The 19,115-nt window shown below is 40.8% G+C and overlaps 1 protein-coding gene across 1 annotated transcript in view; it reads right to left on the reverse strand.

Annotated features, from left to right (window-relative positions):
- Positions 1-19,115, reverse strand: part of SYNE1 (spectrin repeat containing nuclear envelope protein 1) — a 457,576-nt gene that overhangs the window by 221,089 nt on the left and 217,372 nt on the right. The window contains exons 55-64 of the mRNA XM_060283256.2: positions 18,106-18,462; positions 13,951-14,087; positions 13,547-13,724; positions 12,496-12,678; positions 9,092-9,235; positions 8,617-8,772; positions 6,986-7,150; positions 5,289-5,461; positions 3,448-3,601; positions 627-770 (exon numbers count right to left, since the gene is read on the reverse strand). Of these exons, the coding sequence (XP_060139239.1) occupies positions 627-770; positions 3,448-3,601; positions 5,289-5,461; positions 6,986-7,150; positions 8,617-8,772; positions 9,092-9,235; positions 12,496-12,678; positions 13,547-13,724; positions 13,951-14,087; positions 18,106-18,462 (1,791 nt within the window). The remainder of the gene's footprint in view (positions 1-626; positions 771-3,447; positions 3,602-5,288; positions 5,462-6,985; positions 7,151-8,616; positions 8,773-9,091; positions 9,236-12,495; positions 12,679-13,546; positions 13,725-13,950; positions 14,088-18,105; positions 18,463-19,115) is intronic.

A 19,115-nucleotide genomic window follows, 5' to 3' on the forward strand; every position in this document is an offset into this window, starting at 1 on the left:
AAAAAAACGTAATATTAGGAGTAAAAGGGGTCTTAAAGATCACTTTCTTGCATTAACTTCCTGATCTCTGAATTCCTTATGAAATGTAACATGGATATTCCAAAAACTGAATTAACTTTATTTGTCATAAAAATACATTTTTTCTAATGAAGAGAACTGAACTTCTTATATTGTGACTTCAGTGAGGATTTGGACTCACTGTGGATTTAATTTTTCACGTACTTTGTCTAATAAAGTAAGGTGTGCTGAAAGTTCACAAAGAAATAAATAAAGCACAGTATTATAAATATTATTGGCGATTATTTCCGGCTTTAGAAAATTGTCATCAGCAGACATATTAAAGAATTTATGAGTCTTCCTTATGAAGCTGCCCCCAATTTTTCTACCATAGGTACATCTCTAGGACTTTTTAATTGAGAATTATTTTCCTTCAGTAACTTTCATATGCTAACAATAGTTGAGGGTTTTGCCAGTGGGGTATTCAAAGTATTAAAATTCATTTTGCATTTTTTTGTTCTATATGTTTTCACAAGGCTGTCATTGCCCCAGATAAACGAGTCTTTAAATAAGCACAGCTCCAAACACTGCATTTTCAGTGGGTTTGTGTGGAACACGGTGAGCCATACCTTGGTCCGCTCTCTGATGTCTCTGTATCGTTCTTGCAGGTCCTGGAATTCTAACTGGGTGACGTAGTGCTCTGTCATGCCGGCTCCTTTGACTTCAATGGTCTCCAGCAAGCTGCTGTGGCTCAGCACTTCTTCATTTAATAACTAGAGAACATTAAAAAAAAACAAAGGAATTGGTGCATATATAATCATATCAATGGTACTATTAAAATTAGGATATTTTAACTGCATACTTGGCAAGTGATCTCAGGTTATCTATCTGTAGACAGATAGATAGATCACTCTATCCATCCATCTATATCTATATCATCTAGGGTCGGGGGGTGTATTTGATATCTGGCCCAGAACTGTCTCTGAGATTCTGACTCCAGTTGACTTGGAAATCTCAAACTTAATTTGTCCAAAAAATGGGCACTTGACCTCTACTCCATTCCCATCCTTCCCCAGCCACCAATAAACCTCCTTCCCCTTCAGTCTTTTTTCAAATAGTAAATGCTACCATTCCCACCCAGCTGGTCAATTCAGACCACTGGAGTCACCCTTTCTCCCTCCATCCATGATGAAATCCTGTTAGTTCTATCTCTTCACTGTATCCTGACATGTGTTCTCCTGTCTCCTGCAAACCCCCAGCCCCCGCTGCTATCACCTTTTACTTGGACTTTTGCAATATCCTGCTAGGCAGATTCCCTGCCCCGAGTTCCTGCCCAGTCCCTTTGTCCACACTCCACACAGCAGCTTGAGCGATAAAAGATTTTAAGATTCTAAAGGGAATCGTGTCACTCCCCAGCTTAAAACATTGATTATCTTCCCAAAGCCGTCAGGATCAAGTAGAAAATCCACAGGCTAGCATCCTCATGGCAATGCAGGATCTGGTCCCTGGCCCCTCTGCCTGGCAACAGCCATCCATTGATTCTCGGCTCCAGCAACACCCAGCCTTTCTTCTAGCTCCCTTTTATCTGAGCCAGGTTCTCTCCCTCCTCAGGGACGTGCTGATTATTCCATCTGAAATGCTCTTTTCCCACCTCCTCCCCAGACTGACTTCTCTGCACTAACTTCCTTAGGGCATCATTTCCGTCTACTATTTCAGAGACGCCTTTCCAGTCTCTCCTCCCCCTCCCCCGACTCCAAGCAGTCCATAATTGCCCTGTCCCAATGACTCTCTCTCATAACATGCAGCTTTTTCTTCAGGGCACTTATCACCAGTTCTAATTATTTGTTTATTCATGCATTCTCGGATGCGTATAGGTGTCCCTCCAGAATACAAGCTTTGTCGGTTTTATTTACCTGGAATCGAGCACAATGCCTGCATTTATTGAATAGATGAATCATTAATATAGCAATAGATCATTATAACAATATAATGGGTAGATAATGATGAGTAGATTAATTTTCAGATGCAAACAGTCATGCAAACCCAGAAATGTTAAGTGATTTGGCGTAGGTCACGTAAGGCCATTTAGTCATTCAAATAACTTTTACTCAGCATTTGCTCTGTGTCAGACAGAGAGCCAAATGCATAGGATAAAAAGAAAATTAAGCATCTTTATCCACTGAGGGAGAGAGGTATGTAAGCATATATTCTATAAAACTGATAAAGAGATATGAACAACAGAGAACAGAAGAACTAACTAAGCCTCGGGTGGTGGTGGTATCATAGAAAAGATAGCTTCTGAACTAATTCAGAAAGGTAAGTAGAAGGTTGCCAGGTGCCAGGGCACAGCTAAAGTATTCTGTGAAAAAGGGAAGAGATTCTGCAAAGGCATGGAATCGTTGAATTCCATTTAATGTGGTACATTCAGGAAATAGTGAGAAATACAGTAAGACTGGCACAAGAGTGGAAGGAGGGTGGGAGAGCAAGCAAAATGAGGCTGGCAAAGAGATTATTAAAATTCTTACAAACTAGAGGAGGGACATTGGTACGATACTGTAAACAGTGGAAAGCAACGGAACTCTCAGGCAGGAAGGAGAGACATTCACCTTTATATGAAGATAACGGGAGATGGAGACAAGAGACGAGGTGAGCTGTTGCAGTTTAGGAAAAGGATAGATTAGAGTCAGGAGACATTGCTGAACTGGAATCAGCAAGACCTATTGCCTAATTCAAAGCGGGGGTAAGAAAGAAGGAGGTGGGGAAACGAGGTTCCCAGTTTCGGGTATTCAGTGTGGGGTGACACAAAAGGACTGACACCGAGAATACAGGAGTGTGAAGGATTTGGGGTAGAAGATAATAAGTACTGTTTAGGACACAGTAAGTTTTAGGTAGAACAGGCCATCCATATGGCCTGGAATATGCCCTGGATGAATAAATCAAAGATTTCCAAAATGTCATGTGTGAATACTAATACCAACAAAAACGAGGTTTAAGAACATACCTCCAGTACCTACCTATCTATCTATCTATCTACCATCAAGCTATCCATCTATCTATTAATCTTTACATGTAGTACTGTACTAATCTAAGCATTATGAAAAACATACAAAAGTACAAATAGAAAAGGATGTGATAGAAAAGAAAGTACTTTTACTTCCGAATGATGAGCCGGCTGAAGATATGAAAAGCTATTACAAGTTGCCAAATTTTAAATATATCATAAAACATGCGTCTATGAGGTTTTCCTGGAAGAGGACATTTTCACTCACTAACAAAACAGCCACAAACAAAAGTTTGGGTTGAGAAGCCATTAGAAATTATAGTAAAGCCCTCAAATAGAGTTTGCCTATGTGGACAGCCCTAGGATTCAGGTGAGCACATTTCTGTACAACTATGGCAATTCTGAAGCACCTGTCAGAAAACAAATGGAATCCGAAATCCAGGTCCCACCTTGACTTTGCCGAGAGCGGCTGTTTTCTCCCGCACTTCTGCATACTGCCTTTCGGATTCGTTTAGGCTGGCCTCCACACTGTCCATCCAGCTGGAAAACTGTCGAACATCGTCCTGATAACTTGTCCACTTAGAAAGAGCTCCTTCAAGTTGACTGAAAGGTAATTGAAAGGACAGTAATCTACACTGAAGCCATGTACATTCAATCTGTCTGACCTCTATCACTGTGTTGGTTCTGTCTACTCCCCCAGCAGGAAGCCCATAGATAAGGACGGGGGCAGGCTTGAGAGGGGCTGAATGGCTGTGGCTTATCAAATCCGAGCCTGGGTCCCTGGCAAGCACAGCCTTGAGAAGCAAGGGTCAGTGAAGTCCAGGCCAACGGGTGGAGAAGAGGGACTGGATATAAAACCTGGAGTCAGGTTTTATATATATATATAGTCCGGTAACCAGGTCACACAAGACACTGGGAGAGGCCTGAAGACAAAACCAGGAGAGATGCCCTGAGCGAGGCTTTTCAGAGCCAAGACTCAGGGCAGAAAGAGAAGCAATATTTAACTCCGTGAAGTTGAGTAGGACATCCAGAGGAGAGAAAAAAAAAGTCATAAAAGAAGGACGGAAGAACCGAACAAGAACAAGCATAGTCACTATCTTGCATGAGATTTAAAAATCAGAAAATCACAAATGATATAGGCTAACATTTCCTGAATTGGTCTAATTATTAAAACCTGATGATTTCTCTTCCTGATCAATTAAGCACTTCCTTCTCTCAATACAGATGTTACATGTTTAACTCCGTTCATCATTTGTGTCTAACTTTACTAACAGGCTTGAACTCTTCTGTAGCAGACACTCTGCGTTCCACCCACCCCCCGACCAGACCCCTGCACTACACTGCCAACCGGTCCTCCAAAGGCCAACTCCTTGCCCTCTTGGCCTGAGGCCATCCTTTGGTCCCTGGTGCCCTCTCAGCTTGAGGGCACTGTAGGCAAGAAATGCCAGGGATTGTCATCCCCTGGAGGCAATCCTCGACTGCCTGCCTGATTCATGGCAGTTTGTTTACAAACATTCCAGCTCCCCTGCTCTCCATGGGTAATTCCCAGACACGCTCTATCTACACTGGCTCCCAGCAACGCCTGCTGGGAGTAAGCTCCAGCTGCCCATGTTACTGGCTGCCCTCCCTCTCTCACGTGTTGTTCTCACCACCTACTGGTGTTTTCTGGGGCTACTTCCCAAGTAAACTGATTGGTTTTAACTAATATATCTTCACATGATTAGACATGTATTTATCTTTGAGTTTTTAAGCAGTGAACATCAACACTAAGAAACATGTAGTTATATGAAAACACAGACATAGGACTGCAGCTCAACCTAAATGAAAGATCGCACCTGCCAGTTTCTTTTGTTCCAAGAAGAAAAGAGAAAAGGAAGGAAGGAGGAAGGGAAGCAGGAAGGAAGAAAGGGAGGCAAAAATAACGGAGCAGGGCAATAGAGAGAAAGAAAGAGATTGGGGCCCGGGGGCGGAGACAGAGAAAGGGAGAACCCCGGGACAGTCTGTTACTGAGCTATCCTGTAGATCTTTTTTTTTTTTTTTTTATCCTCTTTAGTGGGGTATAATTGCTTTACAATGGTGTGTTAGTTTCTGCTTTATAACAAAGTGAATCAGTTATACATATACATATGTTCCCATATCTCTTCCCTCTTGCATCTCCCTCCCTCCCACCCTCCCTATCCCACCCCTCCAGGCGGTCACAAAGCCCCGAGCTGATCTCCCTGTGCTATGCGGCTGCTTCCCTGTAGATGTTTTAGCAATGACTTCCCAGCAGCCTTTCAGCTTCACTAACCTTTTACAACGAATCACTGCAGACAAAAGGGACGCCCACATATCCTTCACACACTGCACCTGCTGCTGAACGGCAGGAATGCCTTCCGGAGACGTATTCTGAAGGACAGACTCCCCTCTGGTCACTATCATTTTCATCTGGATCTCTTTTTCCTGTTTCACTGATAATAGAGCCTGTAAAAGCAGGTACAGAAGTCCTTTGTCATTTGCTTATTTAACATTTCTAGCTTTAAATATTTCAGAGTCCCTGTGGATAGCAGATGATCTGCAGTTGGGTTGAGCCCCGGTGCTCTCAGGCTTACCAGGCGGAGGACGGGAGAGTCACTTGCTGGTGGTGCCAGTAACCAGGCACCAGCCTGAGTGGCCTTGGCCTTTCAGGTCATTATTATTCTCTGAATAATCCCTAATTTCCACTGAAGTTTCATTTTACTGTTTGTTAATAAGAGAAAAATAGATGACTGTAGGATTCCTGAATTCTCAAAGGTCACTGGATGAAGAGCTCTATAAAGGTTAAGGTCTCTCACACAACAAACTGAAAGAAATAGCTTAATTCATATTATATATTAATTTATATATTTCAAGTTCTTCACAAGCACTCTTCTTTTTCTATATAAGAAGGATCTTTGAATTCAAAGTTATAAAACTGGTGTTTATCACCTGAAAGGTAAAGTTTCATCTCTCTCTCTCATCTGGACCTTGCAACCTCTCCAGATTCAGTTTCGGCCAGTCACGGCCATCGGCTTCTGCTGCAGCAGGAAAGAACTGCTAGTAACGACTCACATACCACGCTGTCGGCTTTCTTCAGCTTTTGCTCTTTTGGTCCCACTCTGAAATCTCCGCTGAGGTATCAGGCTTTCTGAGAAACCTGCCTCAACTCTCAACCCGATGCCCCTTGCCCAGCTCCGCTCCTCTGTGTGTCCATAGCGCCGTAATTATTATTACCGTCTTCTGTGTTTCAGCCTCCAGCCTCAGACAATGAAATCCTTGAGGGCAATGACCGTATTTTATTCATTTTTGAATCTTTGGTATCAAGGCACAATGCCAGTCTCCCAGAAGACACCCAGTGTATAAATGACAGGTGAATGAATGCAGAATGATGGCTTTACCACAAACGTAAACTAACACAGAACTAATATCTTGTGATGGGAGAAGAACGGACTAACTGATACAGGCAGGCAAGCGAGTTGAACAAGATGGGAAAGGTTTTGCCCGATAAAATGTTTCAACCAAGGATTTCTCAGAATAAATGTGCCTGTGATGTAATTTGAAACTAGCCTCTTAACTGGCTATATCAAGCAAGTAACCATTTTGGGGTTGTTATTTTTTATTAAAAATGTTTTTTTAAAAAATTTTATTTTTTTTTGGCCACGCCATGCGGCTTGCAGGACCTTATTCCCCCAGCCAGGGATTGAACCCACGCCCTCAGCAGTGAAAGCACAGAGTCCTAACCACTGGACTTCCAGGAAATGTCCTTATTTTATTTTAATTTTTGTAAAGTATTTATGACTGAGTATATCTGAGCTCAATCGATTCAGGAGTGCTTAGGCAAAGCCTCCCTATGCAAACAGGATCATATCCACGGAGCATTCTTGGATTTCTCATGGACACAGTATGACATTATCATATCAGACAGAGACTCGAGAACTTTTGAGAAAAACAAATTCTGTAAATGAGAGACATTTCTGGTAAAAGGCACACCTCAAGCTTGAGCATCCTGCTGTCCAGCACGCTCTTGTCAGAGGTTGGGTGGCAGTAAGAGTCCAGCATGTGGACCGCATCTGTCATCCAGTCCTGCAGGTCTTTAATCCCGAGGGAGAACTGATTGTGTTCTGCAACAATTCTGTCCAGTCTTGACACTTTCTCCTGGAAATGACAGAAATCGTTTTCCAGCGGTCCCTTCCACAGAGACTCCACACCCTGAAGCTACTCAGATTGTAAAGCTAACCCTTTGTTCCAAATAACTGCCATCAGCCATAGGTCCATAGGCTCACAGATACGACGCAAGGCTGTATGAATCTATGAGATGTGAAATAGCTTTCTAAGAAGAGTAGAAATATGAGAATAATTGGGTCAAGAAGCAGAAAGATTACAATGACAATTTAGTGTCCCTCAGCTTACTCGCTACCCTTCTTTACGACAATTGGGATATTTTTCAGAAATTTCATTAATGTCTTCCTCACACCTTGTCTGGGAAGCCCACTGAAGTAGTTTCTGCTCTCACATGATCACATTTGGCTCAACTGACACCACATACCCACATGACCTACACTGTAGCCAGTTCTAAAAACACAATTGTCTGAGATTCTGTAATATCCCTAAATTGGGACCATAAATGTGGTTTTAGCTATTAAAGCTTATATCCAACAGTGAAGATTTTATGAATATAACTGTCAGCTCTTAAAGCATTTGAGTATCTATTGATTTTTTGGTATCTAAATAAATACAAAGGAATAGAAAGATGGCCTTAATTTATTCTAATTTCAGATATGTGCCAGATTTTCTAAAGACAAGAAAAGTAAAAAACGTTGGTGTAAACACAGACTCTTTTACTCCAGCACCTATACTATTTGGCTGTCTCAAGGATGTTTTATTGGGGATAAAAACAGCAGGCCAGGAGTGAGCCCACACTAAAACAGGCAAAGCCAAGTTACAGCAGGTTCCCTACATTCTCAGATCTGAAATACAAAAGTGAAATATAGGGAACAAGTGTTACAAGGCCATAAAGCTCAGGGCAGGCCGCCCTACAAAGTTCACGATGGGTCTGCTGAATGCTCTAAGTGAGGTCACTGTGGGATTCCATTTACTTTTTTTCTAAGCTGTTAGAAAAGCGCTTTAATCAGTTATAGGAATCATTGTCAATTCTGAGCTCTGCTCTAGAATCTGAGCTGAAACTCTCAATCAATACATCTTTGACTACTATGCAATGAATATAAAGAATTGAGACAAATGGAAAACACGATCCCCCACTCACTCTATGTAGCCCACGAAGTAAATTTAAACTGCTCGGAATTCCTGTTTTCCTAAAGTAATTTAATCTGCGTTATCTTTAGACACAATACTCTGAATTCTGCCTTATGTTTATGCTTTGAGTCTTCCAGATAAAAGCTCTGGGGAACATACCTCTTCAGGATTAAAGGGAATATTTTGTGCAATCATAGAGATGGGAAGTCTCTTCGATGTTTGAAACCTCCTTTGCTCTTTTCAGACAAGCATGTTGAGATGATGCAGCACAAATGTCTGGCTGGGCTTGCAAGGCTAGGGAGAGCACTTACACGCCTCGGCCCTGCCCCGGCGCCCCACGCTCACACACAGCACGCGGCAGGCGTTACCTTTGTGAAATTGCTTAGAGCTAGATACTGAGAAGACAGCTGTGACGCTCGGTGCGTAAAGCTCCTGCTGGCCGCGTGGCCCTCCCACAGCTGCTGAGCTTTCTCTTTCAGCCTGTGGAGCTGAGGCTCGTAGCAGTTTATTTCCTCAAGGACAGACTGAAAAGCACAAGCAAGTCGCTATTAAGAGGCTGGGGAAGAGCACATCGCAGACAAAGCTTCGGCCCCGAGACCGAGGAAACAAACACGGGCTAGCGATAGGTGTGCCCCGAAGGCGCGGTATTATTTCCAAGCTACGCACAGCGTGGACTACAGGACGGGACAAATCACACCTCCAAGGATAGCTGGAAGACAGGACATCTGAAACTGGGGACGGGTGCACTCTAGCTCAGGACGGCAAAATCTAACTCCAGGGCGCTCGCGTGCCTCTGATCTGAATGCATGGTAGCTGGGGGCGGGGGGCTGAGGGGCTGATCACCTGCAGCTTCTGCTGTTCCCGCCTCTTGGCCGGCAGATCGTACAGGCGATTGCTGCTTTCATGCACCATCTTCTCGGTTTTACTCAGCCAGTCCTGTACAGGCTCAGCACTGACTTCAAAGTCCTTCATCTGGATCTTCAGATTCTATGAGGTTTTGGATAGTGTTAGGGACGAAAAAAAAAAAACAAATGTTAATAGCAAGTCCAGAGTCTTCACTTGGCATTCAAAGCCCACCCCAACCTGACCTCCCCACCCATCTCCCCTTCTTTTCCTGTCCCCAATGTCTGGAACTTTCTATCCTTCACCTTGGTACCAGGCTAATTTGTGAACAACCCTTTAGAGGTTTTTAAGTTCTACTTTTTAATAAATGAATGTTTCCCTCATTATCCAGCCCACCTCAGAGTTCATACACGCCCCCTTCTCAGCCTCTGTCACATTTGTTGTTTACACCAGTCACTGCATCCTTTATCATGGACTGGGCTGGATTGTGAGTTTTCATCTCATGCCAGCGAGCCTGCCTGCAAGTAGATTACGAACTCCAAGAGAGGAGGGCTGTGTCTGACACTTCCTGGGACACATCATGGTGGTCACCTTGCAGGAATATAAATAAGTCCTCACAAACATTTTGTTGATTTTGATTAATGGTGAAACAAGAAATAGCATATGGTTGATATGCTTATTATGTTTTTAATAAACAATTTGCTTATTCTGATTTATAAAGATACAAGAAACAAGAAATAGTATTGTGTGTCCACTACATAAGAATGCTGTCACCACTTTCATTGATAATTTGTAGCCGTCATATGTATTTGATAAAGTTTTATATGGTACCATTTCACCTTAGCCAAGGTGTTTCTATCTACACTCTATTATTTATAAAAACGCTAGATTGAAGTGAATTTGAAATTTGTTACCATGTGAACCCGCTAAAGGATTTTAAATTTAAATTTAAATCAGAGCTTTGCGTAGAATTGTCAAAGAGCAAATCCACAAAGGTTAGCTTAAAAATCTATGTGGCAAGAACTGCAGGAGCCTGGGAGAATGGCTCAAGGTTCCTTACGTATCCGATCCGGTGCCTACAATGTGGGGACAGTCATGCTGCCACAGTCCCCTCTTAGGGAGATGGTAGCTGGGAATGCTTTGGAAAATTAAAAGTGCTTCACAAATGTAAGATACCAGGATAACTCCTGGAGTATTCTACTAAAATTTAAGCTTCATGAGGGCGGGAGTTCTATTCTGTTTTATTCTTTGCTGTATCTCCAGAGCTTGAAATAGTCCTTGGCAAATGGAAGACGTTCAACAAATATTTGTTGAATAATTAAATAAATTTATAAATTCAAGGTGTTTCCATTTTCCTGCCACTGGAGTCTCATGGGGCCACTAAAGGAAAAACTGGGGACCATGATCAGGAATTAGCGTTACAAAGACACGGGACTGAGCAGTAGGGGCTCAGAGATCTCATGTAAAGAGTTTGGGTTCCTTATCCAAGGAGTGAAGTCAGAGGGCCTGAGCAAAGGGCCTGGGGCACAGGAATAAAGACAGCTTGATACTAAGTCAAACAATTCCTAATGTTCCTCATATGCTTCCTATCCTTGGGGTGCATAGGCCTCCCACCAAATGTTCCCTCTGCATAATCATTCCTTCACAATGGCTTCAGTGACCACCTACAAAGCCTTAAAGCCCTCCATTTACAGAACTGTATTCATACAACACTTCAGGTCAGAGTGCCTGGGTCTACACCTTGGCTTCAACACTTACTAGCTGTGAGAACTTGGTAGATTATTTAAGCACCTTTTGCCTTAATTTCCTCAACCATAAAATAGAAATAAGAAGAGTCTCTACCTCAGAGAATGGTTATGAGGATTAAACACATTAATGTATGTTAAGTGTCTTCAACAGTGACTGGTAAATATTCACTCACTGTTCTGACAGCTCTACCCTCTCTCTTGAACTCTGAACTCACCTTCACTGCTACTTTCCTGGCCATTACCTGCTGAGTATATTGCAGGCCCATAAAATTTAACATATATTACATTGAATTAACTTTTCTATCCCTTCCCAAACTACTTTCTCTGTCATATTCATGTCTCAGTTCATGGCATCACCATTCATGCCATCTTCTGAACTAGAAACCAAAGACTTAAACTTAACTTCTCCTTCCCTGGGCCCCTCATTGAATTCTTTACCAAATCCTGTTATGTTTTCTTTTAGAGATCAAGCTCCATCCCTTATCATTTCTTGAATTCAGGCTCTTGTTTCTCTCTCATCTGGACCATTATGAAAAGCTTTCCCTGGTTTTCTGGCTACTTATTATTTGCCATTCTGGTCTACACTGGAGCCAGAGAGTTGACATGTTTATCTCCAGCTTAAAGATCAGTAGGTTCCTCACTCAGCCTTTCTCAACCCTAGCATTAAGCCCTAGTATCCTAAAGTATCCATCGTATGTAATGAATTAATCTCTCTTCTATGTACCTAGCATGGTATGGGTTACGTTCCAACCTTGTGAAAACTGAGAAAATAAATCCTGTTTTGGGGTTCAGATAAGGAATTCTGGCCAAGAGTCAAGGTCAAATTGCTTAGTATGCAAGACATCCCACTATCTGGTCCTAATCGTCAACCCCGGTCTTATCTTTGTTGCTTTTCCCACAAAATCTTACGTGAATGTCAAACCCCTCAAAGTCCCCCATTCATAGTTGACACTCATGACACCCTGGCCCTGCACATCCAATTATGGCCTGCATTAATTATGGCCATAATTAAATTAAGGCTCTATTCTGCTAGGAAGTGTTGTTTTAAAAGGGAAAAGAATACTCTCCGTGCCTCACAATTTTACTCTAAGAGAAGAGTTGGCACACAAAACAGATGATCACAAGAAAAATATAATTGCACTGTGGCAGAAATTATGTTATGATTATAATAAATTCAATTTACGTTGTCTCTGCATAAAATAAAATAACCATTGTCTCTTTGCATACTGAGCTCCAAAAACCTACTACCTGATATGTGCATTAGTTACACCATCTCAGCCATAGCATTGCCTTACGTGGATATTTCTGTTCAATTCTCTTAGGACAACTTCTTAAATTGAGGGATTTCAAATGAAAAATAAGTGATATTGCCTAAAAGTAAGATCAGTTGTTCCTGGTGGGATGGTGCATGGGCAAGCCTGTGATAACTGCCCCCACCATGCAAGAAGCTATCAAATTCCTCAGTGAGGTTCACACTGCAACACTGAGCTGTTTTTTAGAGTCATTCAGTTATCTATTAATATTCAGAGAGGGATGACCAAAATCATTAACAAGGGTATTTGGAGGTATGGAATACAATACGCTGTATTGTAACTACAATGGCAACAACTACAACAAACAGCACGGAACACGTCCACGTGGTTGGCTACAGTATACCTCTAGGGCAGATACTTTCTGGTGGAGATTTGAATGAAAGTTTTTCCAATCTTCCTTTGCAGTTGCAATTTTAGCCTGGATGCCACTAGCTTTCTCTTTGGTCAACAGAGTACTCAAAAGTTCTCCTTTAGAAAGCATCATGTTTAGCTTGTGCTGTCCATTTTCACTTTCCGACAAAAATTCCTATAAAGAAAAAGGTAAGAGATTAGGCATAATAAAATGCTTTATCCATTGAATTTACTACTTATTTCTCAACATAACCAAAGAAAAGAAATAAACAATTTTTATTGTATATATTAAATGACTAAGGTTCTCTTACCCTATTTGTACAATGATAATTTATGTATTATTGTATTATGTATGTATCATATCTAATAATAATCTTATGTAACTGATGTGGTTATTGTGAAAATTACTGAGAAAATCTGCCTAGAATGCTCAATCACGATGCTTGTCACACACAGAGAGCTTTTATTATTTCCTAAATCCCTACTAATATATAAAAATAGCGTACATTTAGATCAATGGACTAGTTTCTTTTCACATACACATCAATTGTTTCAAGCAGGGATTTACCTGAAATCTGAGTTTCTTAAGCCAAACTTTAATATGCTTATAAAGATCTAGAGGCACATTTTTATTTTTTTTTTATTTTTTATTTTTTTGCGGTACGCGGGCCTCTCACTGTCGTGGCCTCTCCCGTTGTGGAGCACAGGCTCCGGACGCGCAGGCTCAGCAGCCATGGCTCACGGGCCCAGCCGCTCCGCGGCATGTGGGATCTTCCCGGACCGGGGCACGAACCCGTGTCCCCTGCATCGGCAGGCGGACTCTCAACCACTGTGCCACCAGGGAAGCCCTAGAGGCACCTTTTTAAACCACTTAAGCACCATTATTGGATAGTTTTTTTTTTTGGCTGCAAGGCTTGTGGGATCTTAGCTCCCCGGCCAGGGATTGAACCCGTGCCCCCTCCAGTGGAAGCGCGGAGTCCTAACCACTGGACGCCCAGGGAATTCCGATCACCATTATTAGAATTAATTGATCACACTCTCACCTGTATTTTCTGAAGACTTGCTGAAACTTCACTAATATTTTGAGGTATATCAAAACATTTAGCTGTAGTGATCTTTGCATGAACCAACCACTGCTGGAAATCCTTGAAGGCTCTTCGAAACCTCTGCTGTAAAATCTGTTCTTTATTCTGACAGCCCTTGGATGCTTGCAAACAAAGACTAAAACCATGATTTGAAACATTTAATGGGAGGGAAAGAAATGATAAAGTAGATTAAAATAATGTTCAACAGAGTCAACAGTCCTGAGTATGTCCTCACACCATTTGGTAATGTATTTAAGATTAATTAATTTATATTATTACTGAACTCACAACTTAAAATAAACAAACCTCTGGCTTCTTATTTGTGTGAAAATATTTTGAATATCAGTAAGGTTCACGCTCACCAATTATATTCTTTAATCAAGCCAGAAACTTTTCTGCTGTATGTACTCAGGTCTCTGGAAAAACGACAAAGTTCATTCAGCTGAGACTTGAGATCCTCTGTCTGAGGCTCTGCTTTTTGTAGAGTATCCAGTATCTCCTATTAGGAAATAACAAGACAGAGGAACAAGCATTTAATCTGGGTAATTTCCACATCCTCGTACTATACATGCATAAATCACATAATAAATTATTAGTGAGGGAAAACCCAACACAGTAGATTCAGTAAAGAAATGAGACCTATTTTCAGGACTCCCCAAGGCATAGAATAGCGCTCGGTTAATCTGCATCCTGTTCAAGGCATGGATGGTCACTTGAGCATCCAATGTTACTGGGTAGTCAAATGATCAAGTGGTCAAGTAACTTAAAGTGGGACAAGAAAAAGAAAAGCAAAAACAGCCTAAATTGTTTAAAAAAAAAAAAAATACCAGTCTGCCTAGGCCATTGGAAGATGTGTATGAATATTGTTGGTGTGAGGTGAAGGTGAAGAGAAATCATTTCAAAAAAAAGCAAGACTTATTTGGGATTAAAAAATACATAAGGCAACTGGTTTTATGTCGTTTGTATGGTTAACTTTCATATTAAGAATTTCTTACATTCCAGAGGTCTCATTTAACTAGTAATTTATTCATTTCCTAGTTTCATTCATACAGTCATCAAGTATTTGCTCAACGTCTGGCATGTGGAGCTCACAGTTTAACAAATGAGAGAGAGAGACGTGAATAATCACAGTATTGTGAGTACTTAATCCAAAATAAAGTGCTGGGATTTGACAAGTGCACCTTGAAATCGAGGCCACGGTCTACTGAGCTACACAGGGTGCTCTGCAACCAGAGCTTTTTCTTATAGCTTGTCACAAGAAGCACATGAGATCACCAGCGTCAAATACTTAGCACAATTCCTGGCACACCAGGAGCCTAATTAGTAAAGACAGCAGGTTATTTAAGTGGGACTATGTGGATAATAGTAGCGCCAAGGTAAAAACAAAAAAAATTAAGGAGGAGAGGCAAGAAGTTGAGTAACTACTCGGATAGCTGTTGCTGTTACTATTATTATTCTCAGAGATATTTATCAAGGCCTGGCCTAGATCTGCAGGAAAACCGTGCCTCTCAACAAAGTAGGTCTGTGCGGGATCCCTCATCCTAGAAAATGGCATCACTGTTCTCCCACTGATCTGAATCAGAAAACTAAGCATCACCTTGGCCTTGCCCGTTTCCCTTCTCATTCCATACAAGAGAAACGAGGGCTGGTCTATTCTGTGTCTTAACTGTTTTAATGAGTTCAGTTATCTCTTTTCTTCTGCTTCTCAGCTCTCACAGACCCCATTTACTCTCTAGAATGGCACAGTGTTCTCTGAATGTGAATCCTGTTCTCTAGTTGTCTCTTCTGTGTTTTCTCAATTCCTCAGTAACTGTGGATCTTGATGCCGTGCTCCCACCTCACCCATCTGGTCAATATGTAATCACATCTCAAGGCTCAGCTCAAATCACAGCTCCTCTAAGGATTCTCCGCCCTCTGTCCCACCTCTTAGGGGCTTATTTCGAGGACGCACAGCAACTTGTTGGCACTCATCGCAATCCACAGTCCCCAGTGGTCTTGAGTTTGTTGGCCTTTCCACCTACACTGTGATTCTGAGAGGAAGGATGCTGTTCTTGGTTTTAAAATTCGTTACTTAGCTTAGTGGCTGGGCCAGAGAGGAGTCTAAAATATTTTTATCTATAAAATTCACAAATAATAACTAGAAAGTTTCTCTCCAAACACTAAAATACTAACTACTAATTTACACCACATTGAACCATTTATTTAAAGAAGGACATTATAACAACTAAAGAAATTTACCATATACCAAAAAGTAAAAAGAACCGGAGATTCAAAGTGGTCATTTATAAATTAGATGATATGAAAAGTGCAAAGCTTTTGACCAAAGCTTTTGACTAAACATTTTTTCTAAACTTCATCATAGATTAAAGCTTTGTAGCAGAGTCTTTCATTTTATACATATCAGCTCATATACTTCTGTTTCAGTTAAGTCCTAGAATGCATTTTTTTCCTTAAGGTTATACAGGTTACTAAAATTGCTAAATTTCTAACACTAATAACCTAGTGGATATTAAAAAATATGAGTTTTGCAAACAGAGTGAACAAGATATTTTGCAACATGATTTAATATAGTTTACAGATGATGGTCCATTTTTGTTTTTTCAAGGATTTCTTGAGTCTCATCACTTAATTGCAGAAGAGAAAGTAAACACTTGTGAAGGTTTGTGACTATTATTATGATTTTCAACAATGACAACCCCTGCCTTACAGCAAAACAATGCCGAAGAACCCTGGCAAATCCATTATTTTGTAAAACTTTTCCTATGTATTCATATGTAATGGAAGTATTCTCTCTCTTTTTTTTTAATTAAAATGTTTTCCTAGCTTTATTGAAATATAATTGACATACAACGTTGTAGATACATTTAAGGTGTATAATGTGTTGACGTGATACATGTATATGTTGCAGAATGGTTGCCACCACAGCATTAGCTCACACTTCCATCTCATCACATAATTACCATTTCTTTTTTTGTGGTAAGAACATCTATTATCTCCATTTTTATCTTTCATTTATTTTTTCTCCCCATTTTATTGAGATATAATTGACACACAGCACTGTATAAGTTTAAGATGTACAGCATGATGTTATCTCCAAAATAGCATTATTAGAAAGACAAGAAAATCTGAATATTGGGAGGCAATGTAGTACTGTCATCAAAAGTATGAACTTTGGAGCCAAATATGGAAGTAGGTTTAAGCAGAGGGCTGTCAGCTTTGAATTACTAGTACAATTAAAAGTCCATATTCACTTTTGCATTATCCTGTGCATTTCTTATAGGATTCACCTATTATTTTCACTAATAGCATCAATGAAAACTTGGTAGAATAGTAATGTAATCTAAACACAACCAAATCTTTCTTTTCTAAAAATTTCATTCATACTAGTGGAAGAGAAAGGAAGGGAAGCAAAAAAGAACTAAAAACATTATAAATGATTTTTGTGATATCGGAGTGAATAATACTGATCACATGGGACAATTACCAACTTCCTTGTCCCTGTTTTACAGAAGTGTTTTCTGTGCTTTATCCTAGGGCTTAAGCCTAAAGGATAGGAAAGGCATCAGGAAAAAACAAACAAAGAAACAAACAAAAACCCTAGAAACATTATAAATAAAATAGTATAAAGAGATGATTAAAAAGTTTTATTTTGTGGTGTGCTATATTTCAAATATTTGATTTAAAACAAGACAATGTTGGAAATACTACATGACTTACTACAATACTGGCTGAAGCGATTTTGAAAAGATCATAACATAAATAGAAACAGAGACGTTTATACTAAACTTCCTTTTAAGGACATCCACGATTCAGAGCACTATAAAACTGCAGATATCGAAAGGCTTTCCGTGATACTATTTAACAGTAAAAGAAAGAAGACTTCAAGCTTCTGCCCATTCTTCACTCTTCCTTTTATGCTTCCCTTCCTCACATTCTGAAAGAGCAGCTATTAGTTTAAAAAAGAAAAAAGTCCACAAGGCAACTGGTGAGTGTGACCAGGAGCTCTGTTAACGGGTTAATTCAAGCACAGCTGTCAAATCCACACAGGAGAGCTAACCAGGGGGAAAACTATTAGCTGTGCTTTAGGAGATTACCAAACGTTTCTTCCAAAGCTATAAATTCAATCATTTAATTGTTAGAGATAATTCCCTGGCAGGAAAACAGCTATGACTCTCGGTCTATTTATGCCTGTGCCCACAGGCCACTTTTTCAGACTGAATGGCTGAACACAATATTACAAACTCTTACACCATAAGAATGAAAGTAAAATATTTCCACTTACAGTAAATGCTGCTTATGGTAACTAAAAACTCCCTCTCCCTTATGTCTGTATTTTTACAACGGTTTGATTTATGAGAAAAGGAAACAGATCAGCTTTACAAATTTAGTTAGGTAAACACTTATTTTTCCAAGTGTGAACGCTGCATGTTCTTAGTTAGCAAGGATTTTTTAGCAACAAGGAGCGGCAAACAAAAATTTGAGCAGAGCCACAAGCAGAAAACAGGAAGCCAACTTACCCGGCCCTTCTGCCAGCATTCCACTAGCTCCTGATCTGTGTTCCTGCCTTCCAGGAGGGCTAACTGCTGAGCCCAGCTTGTCAGGAGGGCACCGAACTGTCCCAGGGCCTCCTCCAGCTTAGCCACTTGGCCTGAGAACTCCTGCTCCGAAAGGGCCATTTGGCTAACCAGGTTCTCCAAGCTAGTCTGAGTTTGGAAAACGCTGTCTTCCCACTGCTTCCAGTCGGCACGCAGGGCCTGCATCTCCGTGTCCAAGAGCTCACAGCCACTGGCACTTGTGTTCTGTTTCACTGCAGGGGCCAGCGACTCCACTCTGCTTAGGCGGCTTGCACCAATCTCTCTGGAATCCAACAGCTCCTGTAATGGAATATCACCATGGCAACCGAGAAGGCTCTGAGTCACTTGGGCTGCAAGTTTCCAAATGTGTACAGAGGGGGACCCTGTCCTGCTAGGGAGTTGTAGCAAGTGTGCTGCAAGGAACCGGAATCAATTCATCCCCCTTCTCCTAAGTCATAATAGCAGAGAATTATCATTGTGAGTGCCAAGGTTTGTGGCCAAATGAGTTGAGGAAGCCACAACATCCTGAAACAGACTAAAGAGGGACCCTGAAATCAGGCATTGTTTGAATATGTGAAACTATCTTGTTAGTGATTTAAATATTTGCCTGTAAATATTTAAATATTGCTCCTGTAAATGTGTGAATCCTATTTTTCCCTAAGTTGACATCAAGACAAGCGAACGAGGACTGCAGAAGAACTGTGCTCTGCTCATGTCTCTACCCCATTTCCATCTTCTTCCCCGAGACGGTGGCTTAAACCACACTTCCGTTCCACTAGGAATCAAGCTAAGCCATCACAATAAAAGAATAAGCCCAACTCGATTTGAAATACTTCCGAACGTTAAGTAAACACTGTTATAGTAACTAAAATAAATAATTCACAGACATACTTATTCAAAAGTTCAAAGTAACCTTTAGACAGCATTCATTTATTACTCTTATTTTTACTTTT

The sequence above is a fragment of the Globicephala melas genome, chromosome 14, assembly GCF_963455315.2.
Source record: "Globicephala melas chromosome 14, mGloMel1.2, whole genome shotgun sequence".
Lineage (NCBI taxonomy): Eukaryota > Metazoa > Chordata > Mammalia > Artiodactyla > Delphinidae > Globicephala > Globicephala melas.